Source organism: Drosophila grimshawi, unplaced genomic scaffold, assembly GCF_018153295.1.
Source record: "Drosophila grimshawi isolate 15287-2541.00 unplaced genomic scaffold, ASM1815329v1 contig_44, whole genome shotgun sequence".
In the NCBI taxonomy this organism is placed as follows: Eukaryota; Metazoa; Arthropoda; class Insecta; order Diptera; family Drosophilidae; genus Drosophila; species Drosophila grimshawi.
Window position 1 is genome coordinate 10,927,510 of NW_025063240.1, and position 21,415 is coordinate 10,948,924.

The following is a 21,415-nucleotide window of genomic DNA, read 5'->3' on the forward strand; positions in this document are numbered from 1 at the left end:
TCAGATCTTGAAAGTCGCCGTCTGCCCCGTCTAAATAGCCCTAAAATGTTTAATTCATTTTATGCGATTTCATTCAGCGCCTGTTTTAATTATGAGCAGAGCTCCTCGGAGTGGGCTACACTGGAGTGGAGTTGAGTGGGATGGAGTGGGGTGGAATGGAGCTATGCCGCAGACCCATAGGTGGAGGGCAGAGTGGAGTGAGGAGCCAGTCAACTGACTTGTGTAATTTGTGCACAAGTTTCATTTACTTTAGGGGGCGTCATAATCTTCAGTTGCTTACTTACCCTGCCCAGTAGCTAATGCTGTGCCTGACTCCTGCTCCACCTGCCGCCTGGTGACAGCCACGCTGGGCGTCATCTCACTCAGAAATCGTCTCAATGGCCTTGCCGGGATGCTGACAGCCTGGCCAGCATAACGTCGCTGTGATTATGCACTTGATGTGATGTGCATAAAGCTGAATTTTAATTATGAGTAAATATTTAAACCATTAAGCTTGAAAAGTGGACTGAGTGCAGAATATCGTTCTTCATAATGCGGTTGCTGAAGATATAATGCTTAAAATATATATGTTTCTAGATGCGCTTATATTTAAAACCTGGAGTTTTAGGTGGAATATTTCTCTTCCGAAAAATTCACATGTGGTCGGTTCAAAACCAGGGCTAGCTGAAAATGGTTTAACCTCTTTATTAATCTTACATTTAAAGTTGAATGCGGGACGTTACAATAGTTGGGCTGTTAAAATAATAAAAAAATATTTAAAAACTTAATTTAATACAATGCATTGTTTAAGAATATCTCTGCAGTTGGGTGGTTTGATGGTGAGTGAGTGAAATACATGGTAACAACCTGATTAAACGTTATTTAATTAATAAATTATGTTTGAGGTATTAAATTACCTTACTATTGTGGAAGCCAACATTTATTAACAGTTTTAATTATTGCATTTATTGAATAACGTTACAGCCTCAATTGATGACCATAAATTTTCAATGGGATCATTTAATGCAATGGCTGACCAGGCAATTAAAAACGAAATAAGGAAAAAAAAACACACACAAATTAAGCGACTTAATTAAAATAAATAAAACATCAATATGAGAAAATAATAAATTGAAAAAAAAGGCTGGCCTTTATGTGTATTTGCTTTTGTTTGAAATATTGTGTGGTAAACGCAAGTGCAAATATATATTAATTACGAAAGGCTCAGACGCGTTGGAGGCTTGGCTTCAATTAAAAGTTTCAACAGCATTCATCAAACCGCTTCAATGAGTGTCGATAACAGTCGCTCCAAAAGTATGTGTACATAATAAATAAAAAACATAAAATGTGAAACATAAAAACCAAAAAAAATTATTTTTAAAAAAATCAGACATTGATCGCTCCAATGGCTAACTTTTCAACAAAGCCATGAAAAAAATTATTTCATTTGTTTCTCAACTGTGGGTTCGAGCAACGTGGCCCTAGACAGCTCCTATTACAATTGTTGTTGTTGGCGAATGTTGGCTCCACTGGCTGCCTGCTGCCTGCTGCCGGCTGCCGGCTGACTGCTGCTTATGTGCATTTGCATGTAAAAGCAGTTGCTGCGTCGTCCTGCGTTGTCCTGCGGTCGTTGCGCTGCTCTGGAGTGTGTTGCCTCTTGAAAGTAATAGCCAAAGCGAAAGCAGTCTCCAACCCTCGGAGCACATTACCGCCGCTTGTCCCCACGTTGTTAACGTAATTTCCATAAAACATTTTGTTACTTATTTATCTTAATTAAAATAAATTTACATTTTTCTAATTTAAGGACGCTACGGCAGCGGCTCCAATACCAACAGCGACCAGTCAGCCAAGTCTTTCTACCCCACCCCTTGGCCCTGTCACCGTCGCTGTTGCTGCCACTTCTCCAGAGCGCAACTTGCTGAGCATTAGAGAGCGACATTTTCTTAACAAGCCAAAAGGACACACGCCAGATCACGGACAAGCGTGGTGCGGGGCAAACGGACAACGAAATAGCATCAACGACAACGAGAACAAAAAAATAAAACAACAAAAAAAAGAGAAAAACGCAACAAATTCTACGTAATGGAAAGTTACCTCCGCGCACTTCGTTTGGATCTCATTAGCGTTGCTAGGGAAAGTGGGCCGCTGGGGGGCGGGCATTTACCATGGCCATGGCTATCTTTTGAGCCGGAGCCGGAGCCGGAGACGAAGATATACCAGGACGGTTTGTTGTTCTTGTGACGCTGCCGCATAAGTAGCAGTCCGTTCGGCCCAGGTCCAGTCGCACAAAAAGCGTACGGAAAGAAGAAAGAACGCCCCATCCCAATGCCCCTGCTGTCTCTGGTCGTGGTCCATCAGGGAAAAGCATAAAATTAAAAGCTGACAAGCGAAATAAAAAGATTTTGCGTATTTGCGCACACTTTGTAGCCATTTCCAGCATCCTGAAGCAATTCAATACAAAATGTTTGCCTTCACGACTCCTTCTATGAGCATCAAAGTTGAGTGTGGGCGGGTTGTGGATGGCGATAGTCCAACATGAAAGCTGATGAGGGTCAGCTAATGGGCATTGAATACACAGGAAAGACACAGTTGTTTTTGAAACTGATATAAATAAATTATCAAATTGGCCATAAGGCAAATACTAGTTTTAAACAAAGACTGAAAACGTTATCTCTGTTAATTAGAGAAAATGTATGTAAGAATAATAAACTCAAATTATATTTAAGAATCGAATTTCAGACACCCGATAGAAATAAGAACTTCGGTTTGATATTAATGCTTAGATACATTTGCAAAAAAAATGGTACAGTTGTGCGCATTAGTATACATTCTGATTAGTCATTACTTGGCTTTATTTGGCCTACACAGGGCACAAAATCTGGTGAAAATAAAAGCAGGAGCAAATCGAAAATCAATACAGGCAACGCCATTTTGTAATGCTGGGTGAGTAAGAATGCAAAAGAAAAAAAAGCGTCAAATGAAACCAATACAAATCCATAACTAAATCTCTATGAGTGTGTTGGTTTGTGTGTGTACACAACAACTCTGAGCTCTGACAAGAAATTTTTAGAAAGAAGCAGCAGGCATATAAAATCAACAAAGCCCGCAACGGGGGAACATTTTTGCCATGCCGGAAAGGAGGAGTCAAGCCAGTCGAGCGGGCAAGAGAGAACAAAAACAGAAAAAAAAGAAATGAAAAAGAAAAAGAAACCAGAAAAATAAAAATAAATTCAAAGCAAACGAGACTAAAATTATAAAAATTGCCCTCCTGATGGTGCTGTTGCCGAGAGTGCGCGACCAGGACGATGAAAGCGGTGGAGGGCCAAGGAGGAGAACGAACAAGGCGAGACGAACGCGATTCCAATACGGGACATCAACGTCAACGAGGGTGGCAAACAGCCCAACCAGGAGGTGGGTGATGCTGATGTTGATGGACTGGCCGGGCAGAAACGGGCGGCTGCTGATAGTGGTGGTGGTGATGGTGGTGGTGGTACATAATGTGGCCCGTGCACTGCCGTTGGCCTGAACGGCGCATTAAGCACAGCAAACTGTGATGAAGTGTGAGAGAGAGAGAGAGAGAGAAGCTGCGAGAAGAGATGGAGGGGGTGTATATGGCCGAGGTATATATACCAGTATACATAGAGCTGGGCTGCCATGGCCCGCAGCGTCAATGGACCAAAATAATAACGACTAACGGCCTGTTAAGGGAAAATGCAACGAGGAGAGCTTTATGGGGAGCGGGCAATGGGGCATGGAGAATGGAGAATGGCTTGGTAATGGGTGTGGGTGTGGGTGTGGATGCGGGTGCTGATTTGGGTGGCTCAAGGTTTTTTAAGTGGTTGCGCGTGACGTGCACGACGAACTGGCGAAGGGAACGCTGTGGTACCACTGGAGCTGCTGACGTGGTATTTGCTTGCTCTCATTGACGCCGACATGGACATGGACGTGGATGTGGATGTAGATGTGGATGCTGATCGTAATGGTACTGCCTGTCAATTTTTTTCCACTTATTTGTACACAAAACTCTTGTTACTAGCTGCCATTATGATTTTGAAAAGCCATTGCTGTTTTTTATTACTTGTTTTCCATTTTTTGTTGTTGTTATTTTTTTTGATTTGCTTTGCTTTTTGCTGCTTTTTGCCGCTCATTGAAAAACTGTGAAATTTTATAATAAGCATTTTTTGCTGCTGCCGGATTATTGTCGATGATTGTGATTGCGTTTTATGTTGTTCCTTTTATTACCAGATGGGGAGTGGTAAATGGGGAGATTGCTCCTGGCATCTTTTTATACTGGACGCCACAGTGGGGGCCATTACAGATTTTTGTTTCTATGTGAGATTTTCTCTTATTGCTGCTGTAATATTCTTTTTGAAAAATTGTTTTCCTCCGTGTGCTCTTCTATTTATTTTATTTTGCTGTTTTCCACATTTTGCGTTTGTGCTCGTTCGGGCGATATTGATTTCAATTTAAGCTTATTAATTTTAAGTGCGATTTTTAATTAAATATTATCAAAGTGTGTAGTGGACATCATTAGGTTTGTAGCTAGCTTCCATTGGGAACTGAAGCTACTTGCAGAGGCGGAGTATTTCGATTCGCATAGCGTTGCCAATAGCGCAATTAGCCCATGACAATAGCAGGAGCAATCAAAAGGCTTCTTATCATTGTAACTTAGACTCGGTCAGTGGTTGTTTTCAGCAAGGCAAAGAACTGATAGGACATGCTGATCACCTAAAAGCACAAAAGCTGTAAAAAGTCTATTATAACTTAAAAAAAAAAAAAACGCGCTCACCTTCATGTATGTAACCAATGAAATGGGCGGAAATGTGGGCGGTCTTATCATCGCTGGCTTTTGGCTGCGCAAAATGAGCATCTTAAGCATGATGCAATAAGTTTTGCTGCACTGAAACCAGTTCTGATTGTAGGCCGCATCACCCACACGCAGACTCTGCAAAGTGTATTCATTTTTTAGCAAAATCCAGAATCACTCACTTAAATCATCACATACCGCTGCTATTAATGCATCGCCGTAGTAGCAAACTAGAAACACTTGCACCATCGACGTCATTAGAAAGATGCAGTAGATCAGAATAACTTCTACTGTGGACTCAGTCACTTGAAAGGCAATAAAACATATTTGCATTGAGGCCATCAAGAAGTTGAGTAGCAGCGAAAAACTGTACATGTTGTTGACTTGCTCGCAGAGCCTTTTACGGATAAGATATGAGTTTAGTAACTAATTTGACTGCCTGATAACAAGTCAGTGAGTCTCTTAAGAAATAAATGTGTAACTGATTTAATTATCACTTACATCAAACACTTATTATGATGCTTAATCATTGTGGTCAAGAACCGCACATTCTCCTCGTCCTGATCCGCATTACATGGGTGAGATTCGAGGCACGTCGATATGTAATTGAAGTGCATGCACAGCTGGGTGATGACCACGACGAGCAGAAGATCCGCACAGAGAAAGGCAATGCCAGCCAAGTAGGCGCCATGCGCAATATCCCAATAAGTAATCCAATATACCCAATTTTTGGTGGTTGCATCAAAGGGGAACCAGATGAGAAAGCCAAAGTTACGATCAAAGGTCTCGTAGCCCAGAAAATTATACTTGATTGTCGCCTTAAAGGCCGGATAAAAAGAAAAAGTTGTGGTATACGCCAGGCAGAGGAAAGTAAAGATTCTTATGACACGTTTCATGGTGCGCTCAAAGTCGGCCATTTGGTAGAGACTCTGTGCCGCCAGTGTCTTGGGATGCATCTCCTCCAGGTCATCCAGGAGTTGTATCATCGTTTTCCTATAGAGTGCCATAGTAATCTGCTTAAAATCAGCCACCAGGGAGAAGCCAATGCAGGGAGCTACAGCAATGGCCAGACGCACTGTCTCAAAGTCCTGTATTGACTTGTAGAAGAAAACCAGCTCACCACACACCAGCAGATTGAAGTTGATAAAACCCGCATACAGGTAGATCTTAAGCAGTAGAGAATTCAACGGATTGGTAGAGCGATGGGCATAGATATCCTCACCGATTGTCTTGTAGAAGAGCACTGGTATCCGCATCATATCCTCGAAAGTGCGAGGTGTCTCTATCAAGGAGCTGCTCATGGTTTTGATTTATTGCCGTCTGAGTTCGCTTTCTGTAACTGTACAGGATGTGGCCAAAACTTGACTTTTATACCTTCCGTTTAACTGCAGCGAACTGGGCGTGCCTGTCAACTTTTTGTGCCCCATCACGGCGCCTTGGCCAAGTGTTGATAATTGTGCGTAAAGTTTCTAACTTGTACAAGAATTTAATTAGGCGTTAGAACTATAAAGTGTCGCAGCTGTAAAATTCTCACTGATTGTACCAGACGGAGCTAGCTTCGCTGGCCGTTGAGCATTGCTAGAAAAGATTTTGCGAGCTTCAAGTAACAAAAATACATACATTCATACCAGGAAACGAAGTCGGATTATTATTATAGTTGGAATACTCTTTTAATTTATTCTTAAAATACTATAAAATCTATAAAAGCATTATTCGCAGACAGTCGCCCATTATCAAGAGATGCAGAACAAATAAATAATATTGATTTAATAATATATATCTCTACAAAATGTCGTGTGATGCATCTTATTTTAATCATATACATGTACGCATACACTTATACTGTTTGCAATACCCTAATACGTTAATTTGCATTTCAAAGTCATAAAGTTATAATCGCTTATCGCGTGTTTTAAAACCAGGCCTAGTACGTGCCCAGACTGTAAGGCCGAAACGCAATTGTGAGTAGCCAGTTTCAGCCTCAAATTGGAAGTTGGCTCGCTCGAGTGCCAATGAATGGATTTACTTGCTACCTGCACTGAACTAACTAACGATTTGATTTTTGTTCTCTTATTTTTATTTTCTTCCATAATGCTAAATGTGTTCAAGTTGAATGAAATGAAAATAATTTTTCTTGTTATCCTGCCTCCAAAGAACAAATTGAGCAGAAAATAACTAATAAAGTCGAACGTCGACGTCGCACGACATGAATAAAATGCAAAAGCCGGCTTTATGGATGGCTTGGAGCAAGCAGTCAAGAAACCAGGAACTGCCACGGACCATTAGCAGAACAGTGCAGAGCAGAGCTGAGAAGAGCTGAGAAGAGCGCACGAGGCGTAAGGCTAAGGCACGTGCAAGATGGCAGCTCAAATTGAAATGCTGCTGCCACAATGGGTAATTTTCATTTCAATTTTCGCAGTTTTGTGACCAACCCACCCGCCACACCTTCGCACTTCACTTCAAGCATTTTTTGTTCATTTGCAGCATTGAAGAGATGGGCTTTGAATGATTTTTTTTCCTATTTTTTCAATTTTTTTTTTTGCTGTTTTGGAAAAACTTTTGCCCGCAGCTACGTTTGGCAGAGAAAAAACTTTTTCCGATTGCGTTGTAGATATGCTTGTAACATATTAAAAAATGGTTTGCATTTTTTGGTTTGGGTGTTTTTAAACCTTTGGCCATTTGTAATTATTTAATTAATCAGCGATGGGCATTTGACATTCGAAACAATTCACCGTTCGTCAAATACAATTCAACAATAAATTATTTAAGCAGCAAGTAGCAATGTTAATAGCTGAAATCTCGATTAATTAGCGCAGAAAGCACAACGCTCAACTCAAACTCATTCGCATGCCACTCACTCAAAACAATTTGCAGTTAGCTCAATTCCTGTGCTGCTCTTTCACTCAACATTGCTCCTGCGTGCAGCGCTGTGAGTGGAGTGATTAATTTGAAGGGGTAATTGAGTTTGAGTGCGTCCTGCTTGAGTGGAACTCAATTGCGGCGATGTTAACATCGCTGCAATGTTTCCTGAGTCAACCCCTACAATCGATGTGTTATGTTCTGGGCCCAGCTGTTCCCATTACGATGTTTAGTGTCTACGATGTGATTTTGGGAACAGTTTTCGCTATGCGCCAGATGGCGCTAGTGTAACGCAAAAGGACATGCGAATATGAATTCAATGATTTGTCAGCAAGGATGCAGAGATTTGTACGAACTGTTTTCAATAGATGGCGTCAAGCACTTTGCCCAATCTCGAATGTTTCATTCCGTTTTCCAGGCGTTTGTTACAGGCCTATTAAATATTTCATTTTGCATATTTCAGTAGCTCTTTTAACACTTTTGTTGATATATCTCGCCTCGGCACCCGTACTCTGTTCCCTTGCTTTTAAGAGCCTGCACTTAAGCGCAGATTTTAATTACTTTCCGGCCGACTGGCAACGGCAACGGCAACGGCAACGGATGGCGAACAAAGATGCTGCCCAGCTGGCTGGGTATGGGAGATTGGGTGAGCTTGCATCCTTTGGCAACATTTGGAGAATGCAGTTATCTGACGGACTGAGTCCCGCACCCATCATTTGAATTAGCCGCCCGCTTTTGTCACTAGCGAGCGAGCAGCGGGAGTGGGAGGAGCGCCTCAAGTGCAGTGCATTATATATTCATGGCATTTACTGAAGAGAAAAAAAAATACAAAATAAAACATGGCACATGTGTTGGTGAGGGGGAGTGTCAGCGGTAGAAGCACCACCCCAAGTCAACCTCTCGCATACACATATAGATAAATGGCAAAGGAGAAACAAATGAAAGGCAAAGAAATACTGGGCAAGTGCACTTAGCAGCTTGTAGCCGCCCCAGTTGACATTGCCAAACACACACACACACACGTACACTTGAAAATAATACTCATGTGTTTATATGTGTGTATCTGTGTGTGCGTGCCGCTTGGGGGTTGTTTTCCTTGGCCATAAAAATTCGCACATGAGCAAGACAAACACACACGATGCCAGCGCAGATGGAGGAATAACAGCAACAGCAGTTGTTGTTGGGCAAAGTGGTTGCTGGCGCTGCTGTTTCTGTTTTTTCAAACCACTCCCCCCTCTTCCTCCCACATTAGCAGTCAGCTGTAGGGCTGCAATGGCCCTTTTCAAATGGCCTAAACGCTCAAGGCGCTGCCAACGCCAACGCAGCTGCCCCTTAAGTTCTGTTTCTGTTGCAATTATCCGGCCGACAACCGACAACAAAACAGCCCATGTCCATGTCCTGGCCGCCTTTTGTTGCAGCAGTGTTCCCCACCCCCTATGCGACAAGTGCAGCAACAACAACAGCAGCAGTAGTAATCAGAAACATGTAACAAAAGCTGAAACAGGCTCAAGTTAATGACTTGGCAACATGTTGACTGCAACTTGGACCAACATTTGATGCACCTGTGACTGCGTTTTATTGCATCCTGCTCCTACCCATACTCCTGGTCCTGCTCCTGCTCCTGCTTCTGCTCGCCACAAACAATGTGGCCTTTGTCTAGGAATGTCTAGGCATGCAGCTGCCGGCTTAAGCTTGAAAACCCCTTGCATGCCACACAGATCTTGCAAAACAGACAAAGCTGCAGCTGCAGCTGCCACTACTGCCACATGGCAGTGGGAAACAAGGCAAATTTGTCCAAGTTGCGTATGCTGACAAAGTGTCAGTCAATGTTGCATTTACCATATATCCATATCAGCCACAATGCGAGGCAACAATCCAACAATGAGTGTCTTCCAATTGCCAATTGGCAATCTTTGGCCGGCAATCGGGAGACGACGGCACAAACATTGGGCCACATTCGCTAAGTCACGCATGCGCCGTTGTCACTTGTCGGCGGCACTGCGACACTTTGCCGTCTGTCGCCACCATTTTTGGGCAAATAACTTGCTTTAAAATCCCGTTACCACTCAGCCAGTCAGCTATCCAGCAAGCCAGTCAGCCAGCCAGAGTCTAAAGAGTTGTCATTCACTTTGTCTGGGGACATGCGACCACCTCGTTGTTGGCTCTGTGGCGTGTTGTCGTCTGCAAATTGTTCGCGTCGCTATTATCCAGGGGCATCAATCTCCAAGCAATTGACAGATGCTGCCATCTACCACCATTCCCCACCCCACCAGCACCTGACACACCGACACTGCCCACCCTCGCCGTACTGCACTTTTATGGCAAGACGAAATTATTTACTCTGCTCTTGCTACTGCTGCTCCTGCTGCTCTGTCAGCGATTCTGGTTGTCGCGGTGGCTGTGGCTGTTGCAGTGACTGCTGCAACCGCTCATTCCTTCGTTGCAATTGTCCACGCGGGAATTGGACAGCGATCGTTTTATGTGCTGACTGAGATCTGGTTATAAGGCAATTTGATTTGTTGGCAGTTTTCTGTAAATTGCAGGCCGCCTTTTGTCTGCTTGCCTAATTTAATTTGCTCATTTTTGTCGTTTTTGGTTCCTCAGCATTTTTTTATTTTTTATTTATGGCTAGTTGACAGTTTTTTCTGATTGGCCCCAAAATGTTGGTCATTTTTCGGCTGCTAATTTGGAGTGAGAGTTGCGGGAAGCTTGTCAAGTTACTCCGCAACATTTGACAGCAACCAAGATTGTGAAAAGTTTTGATAATATATTATATATATCTTCAATGATGACCTATGATCGTATTATAAATTTGAAATAGTGTCTTTACATTTAAATCTTTTTTATATGTAATCCTTGCATTTTTGCATACGTTCAGAAAGCCTTCAACTTCAGTCAGCTTTAAGTTGCGGTTTCCTCTTTCCATGGCCGAAATGACAGCAATCCCTGCAGCTTTCGCCATATCAATGCCGTACACAAAAAATGAACCAGCCAAGGGCCACTCCCAGCCAAGTCCTCCCGGCAAGGAGAAAGGAGAAAAAGAGAAAAGGGCTGTCCAATGCATTTCTGTTGCTTTTGACGCGGTTTTCCCACTCAGCTTTTCGGCATTTGTTCTCCCAGCAGCAGTAAAAAAAAAAAAAACGCAAAACCTGCGGAAAAAACAAGAAAATACTTTTGCAATTTTTAATTACAACGCTGAAAAGCGCCGAAAAAAAAAACATAAAATTTTGCAGTTCGCTTTAATTACCGCGAGCATGACTGAGTAAAAGAGAAGAAGAGAGATGCAGAAGCATTGAATCCGTTGGGAGGGGCAGACAAGATGGGGCATATTCTGAAGCTGATGCGAGAGTTGATGGTGGACGCTGATGAGGCGCACTTGGACAAAAGAAATGCAGCCGACGTCGACGACGCAATTATGGCAACATGAAAATAAAGAAATGTGGAAAAATATTATACTTGAAGGCACTACCTGGCAACAGCAAGAACTCTATTTCGCCAGTGGTTGGCTCGTTGGCTTAATGTGGTTAGGTATGGTCTGGTGTGATGTGTTGTGGTGTGCTGTGGTGTGGTGTGGTGTGAAGTGATGTAGTGCTACCTCTTGCATGGCAAGTGAATATGTGTTCAAGCGTACAACAACACCGACAATAACATCAAGACCAACTGGCAACGTCGCATGCACTTTGAAAAAATAACATTTCACATTTGGTTGCCACGCCCCCTCAACGAAAGCAATGTCAAAAATCAACTGCTACAGCACAGCTCGAGAGAGTAGGACACAGACAGGGCTATGCTGTCAACTGTCTTTTGTACTGTGCTTTCCATATAATTATGCTGACAAGATACACACACACACACTTACAAGATAACGATACGCATGCTTTTATCTTTTTTTGTGCCATCGCCGATGCAATGGAAATGAAAATGTCATTAATATAGCGCGCCCATTAAAATTGACGCCAAGCGGAAAGCTGCTAGCGCCTGGGGAATTGGATCTCTGCACTTTGAAATGTGGTTACGCTGGCTTGAAGAGGGGCAGCGAAGTGTGCGGATGGTGGTTGTGGAAGATGAAGGGAGGGGGTTGGTGGAGCCTGGTTTCAATCGGAAGCTGCTGCTTAAGCATTGCATTTTCAATGGGCTTCATTAGTGCGGTTTTGATTGAAATGCTCTCCAGCGGCAGGTTGGCAATGCACAATGCACAGATACAGTTACAAGTAGCCGTAGATAGATGGATGGATTTCATAGATATCGCATTCAAAGCAAAAGATACAATTGCAAAAAATTAGTGAGCACATTGCTGATGCGGCCCATTGAGAATGGGAATTCGATGGCTTAACTGAAGTTGTTTGCCTCAACGAGCAATAAAGTTGTCTCTAATTATAATCACAGTGTGAGAGATGAAAGTTTAATGGCAATAGTTCTTTAACTTTCTGTATGGAATTTTGAGGTGAAACTATTGTCTTGAAAAATAGAATGTTAATGCTAATAATTCAAGCTTTCCTTTATTTGAACTTGCCCGAGTACTGTTGCTCAAATTTGTAACTCCATAAACTTGATTATGTCAGTTTTAATTACCATAAAGCCACGCCCACCTATTACTCCTTACCCTTGTGGGAATTGTCTTAACCATCGCCTGCAGCAAAAACTGTAATAATTCGCGTAAATTTTTTATACGTAAGTGAAGCTTTTTGGGTCTCGTCATGCTGTGTTTGGGGTCAGTTTCCTCAAAATGTTGCCTGCGGCTGAATTGTGCCGGCGCCTGTGAGGGGCAATTAATCATACGCCCTAATAAACTTGCTACCAGAACAGAACTTGCCGTTTTTTGGCAAATGTAAACAAAATGCACGCCCCGAGGCGACGTCTGTTGCAGACAAATGTCTGGCCAAATGGCCAAATGGCCAATGGGCTGGCCCAAATGTCGATGCGGCTGCTGAGCCACTGGCTGCCAACTGTATGTAGTAGCTCAGACATATAGCAGCAGTATAGGATATATATACTACGATGTAGGATCGCATAGCACTTATTTTTTGTAGCGCTTTTGTTGTTATTGTTGTTGTTTTTATGGGCTGGGCCTTTGTTTTTGGCAACAAATACGAAATTAAGTTTGTGGCCACGGCGTGGGTCAGTTCGCCATTTGCTCGGACATGGCCGACTGCCCAAATTTATGGTACTAACTATAAATGAAAGCAAGAGGCGGTGCGGGGCGTGTAGGGGAGGGGAGGGAAAGCTATGCATGGGAGTTGCAGAATTGCAGAATTGCTTACCCAGTGGCTGCATATAAATTGAACTTAGCATGGCTGCAATCCAGCCACAATTGCACCATTCACATGAGACACAAGATGGCAAGTTGGGTTCCCATCGTTGTCTGTTTGCCGCTTTACACATCTGTATGTTATTGTCTGCTTGGCTGGCCGCACCTTTAAGAGCTAGTTAAACACACTTAATTTGCTTTTTATTATGCAAATTCGCTCATTATGCGGCGTCCGTTTTAAGGCACTGTTCATGTCCGAGTCTTAATTAAGTTGGCTAATTGCAAGGCGCTACCGTTTGGCAGTTGCCGTTGCTTGTATCGTGCACTTTATGGCGTGCTAATTGGCCCACTCGATGAGTTTTTGGCCCAGTCATTTCTTCTACTGGAATTTTTTACACACTTTTTCAGGAATGGCATTTTATGATGCATGAAATGGATTTAAATGAGCAAGCACAGCCTTTAAGTGTTGTAACAAAGTTTTATACTAATGAGTTACTTAGTATGAATATATATGTATATATAAATATGTATATATATGTGTAGGCATAGTTTATGGTGCCATTGCAATTATGTGTTCTGCCACACTCAAGACGATTTCATTGATGCTTATTTTTCCTTAAATTGCGTCATTTGTTTTTTTTTTTATTATTAAAACTAGACCCTTTCAACAGAATGCTGATTGTTTCAATTCGTACACATGCTTCCAACTGTGCCACGACTGTTTTTACTTTCGTTGTTGCCACCACGCATTTGTGGCGAAAACTTTAACGCTTCCCAGTTACCCAAACTCAAAGTGCCGCTGCAAGTTAGTGTAACAAAATGCTAAACGGCGTGCAAACTTTGGTTCCAGTTTTCTGCCACTTCTAAGTATGTATAGATATATATGTAGCGAATTGCTGTCCGATGCCAATTGACCTAAGCTGGTGCGTATTTTTATTCTTTTATTGTTTTAAGCTGTCGCAGCATTAAAAGTTTTGAATAAAACTTTTGCCAATGCAACGCTTGAATATTTATAGACTGCAGACGTGCAAGTCGCCGAGGTTGATTTTGTTATTTTATAGTATTCCTCTTACGGGTGGTTCTCCATCTCTCCATCGAGGCCAGCAGCTGTGTTGACTGTTTGGCAGTCGTATGAAATTTTCACACGCCGACCGAATTTGCATAGAGTTATTGAAAAACATGAGCGGCGGTTTTTTTTATGTTTCGGTGTTGTTTTGTATCTCTAACAGTTTGACAGAGAATTATATGCAAATTATGCAAATACATGGAATAACAATAACAACCAGCAGGAAAGGGTGCCCAGGCTGCAGGGCTGCGTGGATACAAAAGGGTAAGTCGAAATATCGATGGAGGCTCAATAGGGGTTCATATTTCTGAGTCGATGTCGTTTTCGAGATCTGCTGCGCTTAATTGCAACATTCAGAGTCCATTGCATGCACCATGGTTTCGTATTTTTCATGCATGTCCTTTGTTCAGTTGGCAAGTCAAGTGCAGAGAGTTGGCATGGCCAGAACACGGCACACAATAAGCAGTCAGCAGGCTGGCAGGCTCAGTTTGCTTTATTGAGTGCCTTTTGTGCGCCTACCAACAACAAACGATTTCATTCAATGACCCAACACACACCCCTCTCTTAGCTAGGACTTTGACGTGACGTTGTGGCATTTGGCATTTGGCAATTGATATTTTTGCCGCCCTCCTGTGACTGCCAGCCGAAATTGATTGGCAATTGGCAATTGACAATAATCAATGGCATAAGTGATAATTTGTATTGTCAGCTTGCCAGTTGTTTGTGCAATTCCGAGGGTTGTTAATTGTGGACTGTCCTTAACACTGCAATTTGATATTGATAGCTGGTAATTATGCATTTAATATACATTTTAATAGTTTAATTCTGTGAATAGGCTTTGGCAGAAGCTGTTTTGAATTACAAGCAATAAATGAAAATATAATTATCATTTTATAACGGAGTGAATTTAATGGCATTTGAGCTTAATTATCATTATCATTCAAAAGCTGTCAGCTTCAGTGCAGTTTCATTTTATTCCCTCTCTAAATTGTACATATTCTCTCTTTCATCTTCTGATTTTCTCTCTCTCTCTCTCTCTACCCATGTCTTTAGTCTCTCTGTTGCTTATTCCATTCTAAAAATGTCATTCACAATTTGCTGCTCGCCCAGTTCCTTTTTGGCTTCAGACTCAGCGCCAATTCACACCTACAACTTCATACTGGGGCAAGGACTTTATTCACACACACACACGCGCACTGAGAGAAGAGCATGCGACAAAAACTTTGTGCCACGCGCAGCAGCCAAAGCCACAATTATTAACTGCAAAAAGCCCACAGCTCTGGTGGTAGAAATTGGGAGGTGGAAAGCAGGCAAACTGCAAAACGCCAAAAGTTAATTAAAAACATTAGCTCTCAGTGCTGTGCGCCTGTTACAAGTGACAGCCAATTGCGCTGCTTTCCAGCAAGAGAGACAGAGAGAAATAGAGAGCGAGAGCAAGAGCTCGGCAGCCAAGATGGATGTACTGGTGAGAGAAAGAGAGACAGAGAGAGAGAGAGAGAGAGTGTGAGAGCGAGTTGGTGTTAATTACATTAGCGCCAGCTGCTGCCAACTTTGACCCAAATGGTGGCCAACAAATTGCTGCTGGTTGCACGCTCCAACCTCCCACCGCCAGCGCCCCCAGCACGTTTTGCGGTCAACACTTTCGCTATAAGGTCAGACCGGCATCTCAACAGAAGTAGTACCACGCATTTGCTCTCCCTTTTCCCTTTGCCTAGCAGAAATATCTTTATCAAGTTTAGCGCGACCTTCCTTTTTTGGGCCGCGTTAATAACTTCTTTTTTTTTTTTGCTTTTGCCACGTCCTAAATGCCACACTGGACGCTTCCGTAATTTAATGTGGGCCCTCTCGAAGCTGGGGTCATCTTTAGGGCTGAACAAACGACGCTTCGGGTCGCCGCCCGTGACACTGAAAATGATGCGACGCTGGAGACGCTGGCGATGCTGGCGACGCGTCGCGTCGCGTCGCGGTCGTTGGCTAATTAGGTTTTAGCTGCTTCCACGTTTTGTGTCTGCCCTTCGGTGACGTCATTTATGTGGGTCGCCTTTGTTGCTGTTGCTGTTGCTGTTGCGGCTGTTGCTCTTGCTCTTCCTCTTGTGTAATTTGGTATGAAATTAAATAAGGCCGCGCGGAGTGTCGCGTTGAGCAGTGCTTTGTAATGAGTTTTTGTTTTTATTTTACTTGGCTCGTTTGTGGGTTGAACTAATTTGCATTTCGTAGCATTTCGGTCAAGGCTAAAGCCAACATAAATTCACGTACACGGTCAGGGTCAAGGCCAGTGTCAGACTGTTGTCTTTGTGAAAATTTAAGGAAATAATTAAATATTGAAGCAAAGACTTGAATGACTTTGAGTGTGGTGAATTTCGTTGATTGTATCTTTAAGTTAGGTAAGTGCAAGATTAACAAGGGTTCCTCTTCTTATCCCATACGTCTTTTTGATCATACCAGCTCCGAAACTTTACCAAAACTGTACATTGAAACATCTTCAGTTTTCACCCACTCCAAATTTAGTCAAATAAGTACGTATGGTCCCCAGCCTTCCCTGAAGTGGATTTCAGGCAAAAAGCGCACAAGTTGCCGGCCATCATTTTCTTATTTTCAATTTGTTGTTTTTGTTTTTGTCATTTTGTTGCTGTTGTTGTACTTTTCGCAAATCAACGACAGACAAGAATCTTTTATTCAAATTTTATTTGATTGCTTTGCGATTTTCGCTGTAGCGCAAACAGCAGGGAAGGAATTCGAGCGATGAGAAAGAGTAAGAAAGTTAAGGGGGAGACTGAGTTACTAAGAGACAGAGAGACAGAGAGACAGAGATAGAAGAAAGACAACGACGCACGTTTATTTGTATGAGAAATCAGCATTGGAGGGCACAGAAAATATTATTTCGACGACAACAACTTAGGGTTATTGTTCAATTCAAACACGCAGACATTTTGAAAAGTGGAAAATGCGCGAGGACAATACAAAAAAAAAAAGAACGGGAAAAAATGCGCTGAACGAAAAATAAGTTCAGCATCAACATGAGAAGGACAACAACGAGGCAACGATGCAAATGTCAGGCCGGGCAGTCACTTGCAGCTATAGACCAAATTTGGCAAGTAAATTGTTTGCAGCATACTTTAAGGCGGACTGCAACTTCAGATGCTGCAAATGCAAATTACATGAAATTGCATTTGCCACATCAGTAGCAACTGCAACAGCGAGTTGAACAACATTAAACTCTTTAACCGCCGCTGGGTCGTAATACTTTATTATTAAATTTTGCACATTAACGGACGATGTCGGAGCTGGCAAAACAAAATCTAGATAAATATGGGATGCAGATATTGCCATGTCTTCGCTGCTGTCCGGACTGAGGAATAGTGGGTGGGTTGGCGGATGGGTTGGGCGAGCAGTCAAGCGAACGGTTCAATTTGGAGGCAACAAACATTGTGCCTCGTACTTGGACTTGGATGGAAACGTGGACGTAAACGTAAACGTAAACGTGAACGTGAACGTGGACTTGGACACATAAGCGAGCGCCAGTCAGTCGTCTATAAATTATATCCGTTCCAAATTGAAATGCGCGTTAAAATGCAGTTAACTTGGCCGATGGGTTGGTTCTGGCCATGCTGTTATGGCCACCGTTGCGAAACTGCCTTTTTATAACGTCTACTCAGCTGCTGTTGCTGCCTCTCCCACATTTATTTTTTTATTTTACAGTTTGTGCGCACATAAAAATAGAAAATGGCTTTGAACGCTTTTGCCTGCGACACGAGCACATTAGACTCCAGCCACACAGTCAAGGAGGAGGACAAAGGACAATGGACTGAGCGACCACCGGGACCAGTAACCAGTGACCATGTCGATGACGGGCTGTTGGCCCAAATGCTTATGGCCCTTTTTGCACACACAGCTGATAAAATAGCATTGGACACAGGTGAGCGTGCACAGTTAAACGGCGAGAACTCATCATCTAATATGAAATTCAAATGGCAATTTCAATAAAACTTTCGAAACACATAAAATCCCAAGTTTAATAAGCATACATTTAATATTTAATATCATACAAAAACGAATATTGTTTATTATGCAGAGTATAAAGCAAGCTATTCACTGATCAAGCAGCTTGTCCAACCTTTGAAGTTATATGGACACCCTTTACGGTTAACCAACTGTTGGTCAAAACACACACAGACCTTTCTTTGTGATTCTCATCGGGTGCTGCGTGTGGCGCTCAAGTGTTAACAAATTTCATCACTGAGGCATGAATGAGCTTCAACGCACGCTGGCTGATTAGATACAGGCCAGTGAATTGATGGAGTTACTTTAAGGCTTTAAGCACTATTTTGCCATGGCGCTGCAAATTTGGCTAAAAGCAAAAGCCACACAAAACGCCAAAAACTATGCAACGCATCAGTGGCAAAAGTCAAAGGCAAAAAGCTGCTCAGCGATTCGATGTTGGTGCGGCATGTCTACTTCAACAAGAAGGCACACGCAATTTGGTAAAATGCGTATAAAGTTTTGAGGTTATGTGCGAACAAACATGGCGGTGCTGCTTGTAAATACATTTGCTGAATAACTGTTAAATTAGCAAAAAGAGAACGAGAGATACAAAGAGAGAGAGAGAGAGAGAAAGAAAAGGGAGAGAGAGATTGGGGAATGGAAAAGGCATTTCACTTGGCCGATGCACGGGCCAAAAACTAACAAAAGCCATGCGCCAACACATAAAGAAAATTTCCCATTTTATATGAAAAACAAACACACAAACACACACACATCTGCACACCAGCACTGCAGCAAACACATGACGACACCGCTACCACCACCAACATGAACAACACGAGAGCCAGCCATGTGTGCATGTGTATTGCTTTAATAGAAAATTGCAAAAGTTTTGCAAAAGAAAATGCCTCAGCCAGTCAGCCAACCCAAACGAGCCAGCGCCGCCGTCGAAATTGAAAAGAATATGCAAAAGTAGCAGGCCAGAGAGAAAATTCAGTGGTGACTGGGTGGCTGTGTAGCTGGGTGGCAAGGTGGTTCAGTTTTGGTTTGCTTGGGTGGTGGTAGATATACTGCGCTTAGTATTAGGTGGGGCTGCTTACGGCTGTAGAAAGAAAGCCAAAGTAAGCATGAAATAAACCCTCATCGTCTACGGCAGCAGCGTTGTCTGCAGTGCAAGCAAAAATAAACGTAGCGAAAATTAAATGCCCTAAAATAAATCAAACTGAGAATTTTTATTAATATTGTGTTCTCTGTTTCTGTCAAGAAAGTAGTCGTTTTGGCATTTCAGTCATGTTCACTATCAACTGAAACATCTTCAACATTCTGTTTAAGAATATCATGATGCTGATGGACTCTGTTAGAGTATTCGAGCAGCGCAGAGCAACTTACGTAGCAAACTCTATGAAGATTTACCGGTTTTAACGTTGCCAGTCAGCAGTTCGTTCCAGCAGTTTCCCTGTCTACGTATGTTTGTGTGTGTGTGTGTGTGTGTGCGAGTGCGTGTGTGTGTGTGTGTGTGGGGTCGGTCTGTGTCGCGTCTGGCATTATAATGCCGGGCGCATGTTACCGTCGCTTGTCGCTTGCCCATGCTCGGCATCAGCATCAGTTTTAGCTTCAGCTTCAGTTTCAGTTTCAGCTTCAGCTTCCTGTGCGCCCTGCCATGTCGTCATGCTATCAGAGGCCGTGGCTAAGAGCAGCAGCAGCGACAGCAGCAGCCTCGCATTGCATGCAACTCATATCGATTTTGTTGTTGTTGCACGACAATTGGGAAAGAGAGAGAGAGAGAGAGAGGCTGCTATGGAGACGGAGACAGGTGAGAGGCCGTTGCTCTATCCACCACATGTTGAGTTTTGAGCCAATGTCATATAGAAAATTCAATTTATCGAAGGAGCACAATGTGTTAATTGCTGACGTGGGGTTATTATGTGAGAGAGAACAAGTTGCTTTTCATGATTGCAGCTCGTATAACTTTTGCGAATTTATGTTGGTTCTTATCTATGCACGCGTTGCGCTGCATATTTGATGGCCGATTTGCCAGCGATAACGCCCGCCCCATAATTAGGCATTACCCCAGTTCAACTTGCCACTGACGCAGCCAGCAGTTGCATGCAGGAAACATTGTTTACTTGTGACTCTGCCCAGCACAACGAACCATTTAAGTACAATGTGCCCAACTAGACACAAGCTGAACTACCTAAGCCAGTTATCGGCATTGACTATCTGAATGAGCAGTGGGGCAGGGGCAGGAGCAGGGGGTGGAGGTGGAGGGAATATTCTACCTGTACGTAGCTAAGTAGTGCGTGTGTCAGAGCCATAAACAATGGCAACTGGGCTCAAAGTTGGCCAATTGCATTCGCATTCTCATGTCGCTGCGGGCATGTTTTTCGACGAAAAATAATATTATTAATATTGTATGCATTTTCAAATTGTATACCGATGCCTAATTATCATGGGGAGCCATGCTTAGAATGCTGATGCGGAAATAGCCATACGCATATATAAATATGTATAAATTTATATTTACATATAAATATAATTCATAGTGAAAGCTGGGATAATGTTAGGCACACCTTAAGGCGTTTCTGCTCTGCACGTTAAGTCAAAGGGTGGCCAGGCTGGAGTATATTCGATTATTACGAACATTTTGAGGGTCTTTCTCCCCTAAAATGTAGCGTGCATTTGTACTTTCATCACCTTTTGGATAACGTTTATGATCTCTGCACAAAATATTGTGCGCTTTCATCGAACTTGTTGGGAAATATCTTGCGGTAGTCCTTAACTGGTTCGAGCAGTTTTAGCCCTTCATATTGTCGCCAGTATGTCAGATCATTTATTTCATTAAAATTGCATAAAAATTTATGTGTAGCGCGCCAATTTGTTTGTAATCCATCAGAGCATCGCGTCGTGTTGCCAACCCTAAGGTAGGTTTATAAACATGACTAAAGTATAAATTACAATGTGGCCCTTAACATATTAATAAAATAAAATGGGACATGCAAAATAATGACCTCGCAACTCTGGTCCCAACGCAAATTCGCCACAAATTGAATTAAGGCAAGCTTATGCGATAAGTGGCATCGGCTAAAAGCCACAATCCCTAGTTATGCTGGACTTCTTTATCAGTGAGTTCGGATCTGTGACCAAGTGTGGCAGCTGCAACTGCAGCCTGAACTAGCCACAATGGAAGATTTTCCGGCTATCCTTTAATATGCTACACGCATACACGCACGTGTGAGAAATGATAATTTATTCAACTTGCGACTAGGAGAGACCATTAACTGTTCCGTCCCATTCGCAGCGGGATTAAAAGGCGAATTTGAATTGCTCATAAAATTGCAACTTAATTGTTAATTAAAGGGTACGCAGTATGAACTACTCTGTCCTGTACCAAGTCCTGCTCTTCGTCCTGTCGGCCTGCGGCTGGTCACGTTGTATCGGCTGCAGCTGTCGCTTGCGCAAAGTCTATCAATGTAAT

At 42.8% G+C, this 21,415-nt stretch overlaps 1 protein-coding gene across 1 annotated transcript; it reads right to left on the reverse strand.

The window, feature by feature from the left end:
* Positions 1-4,495: 4,495 nt before the first annotated feature.
* On the reverse strand, positions 4,496-6,087 carry LOC6557817 (odorant receptor 67c). Its single transcript, XM_001984559.2, has 4 exons — positions 5,288-6,087; positions 4,985-5,183; positions 4,769-4,924; positions 4,496-4,707 (listed from the first exon to the last, which is right to left on the reverse strand). The coding sequence occupies exons 1-4, from the start codon at positions 6,085-6,087 to the stop codon at positions 4,648-4,650; spliced, it is 1,215 nt and encodes a 404-aa protein (XP_001984595.1). The 3' UTR covers positions 4,496-4,647.
* Between the last annotated feature and the right edge of the window lie 15,328 nt (positions 6,088-21,415).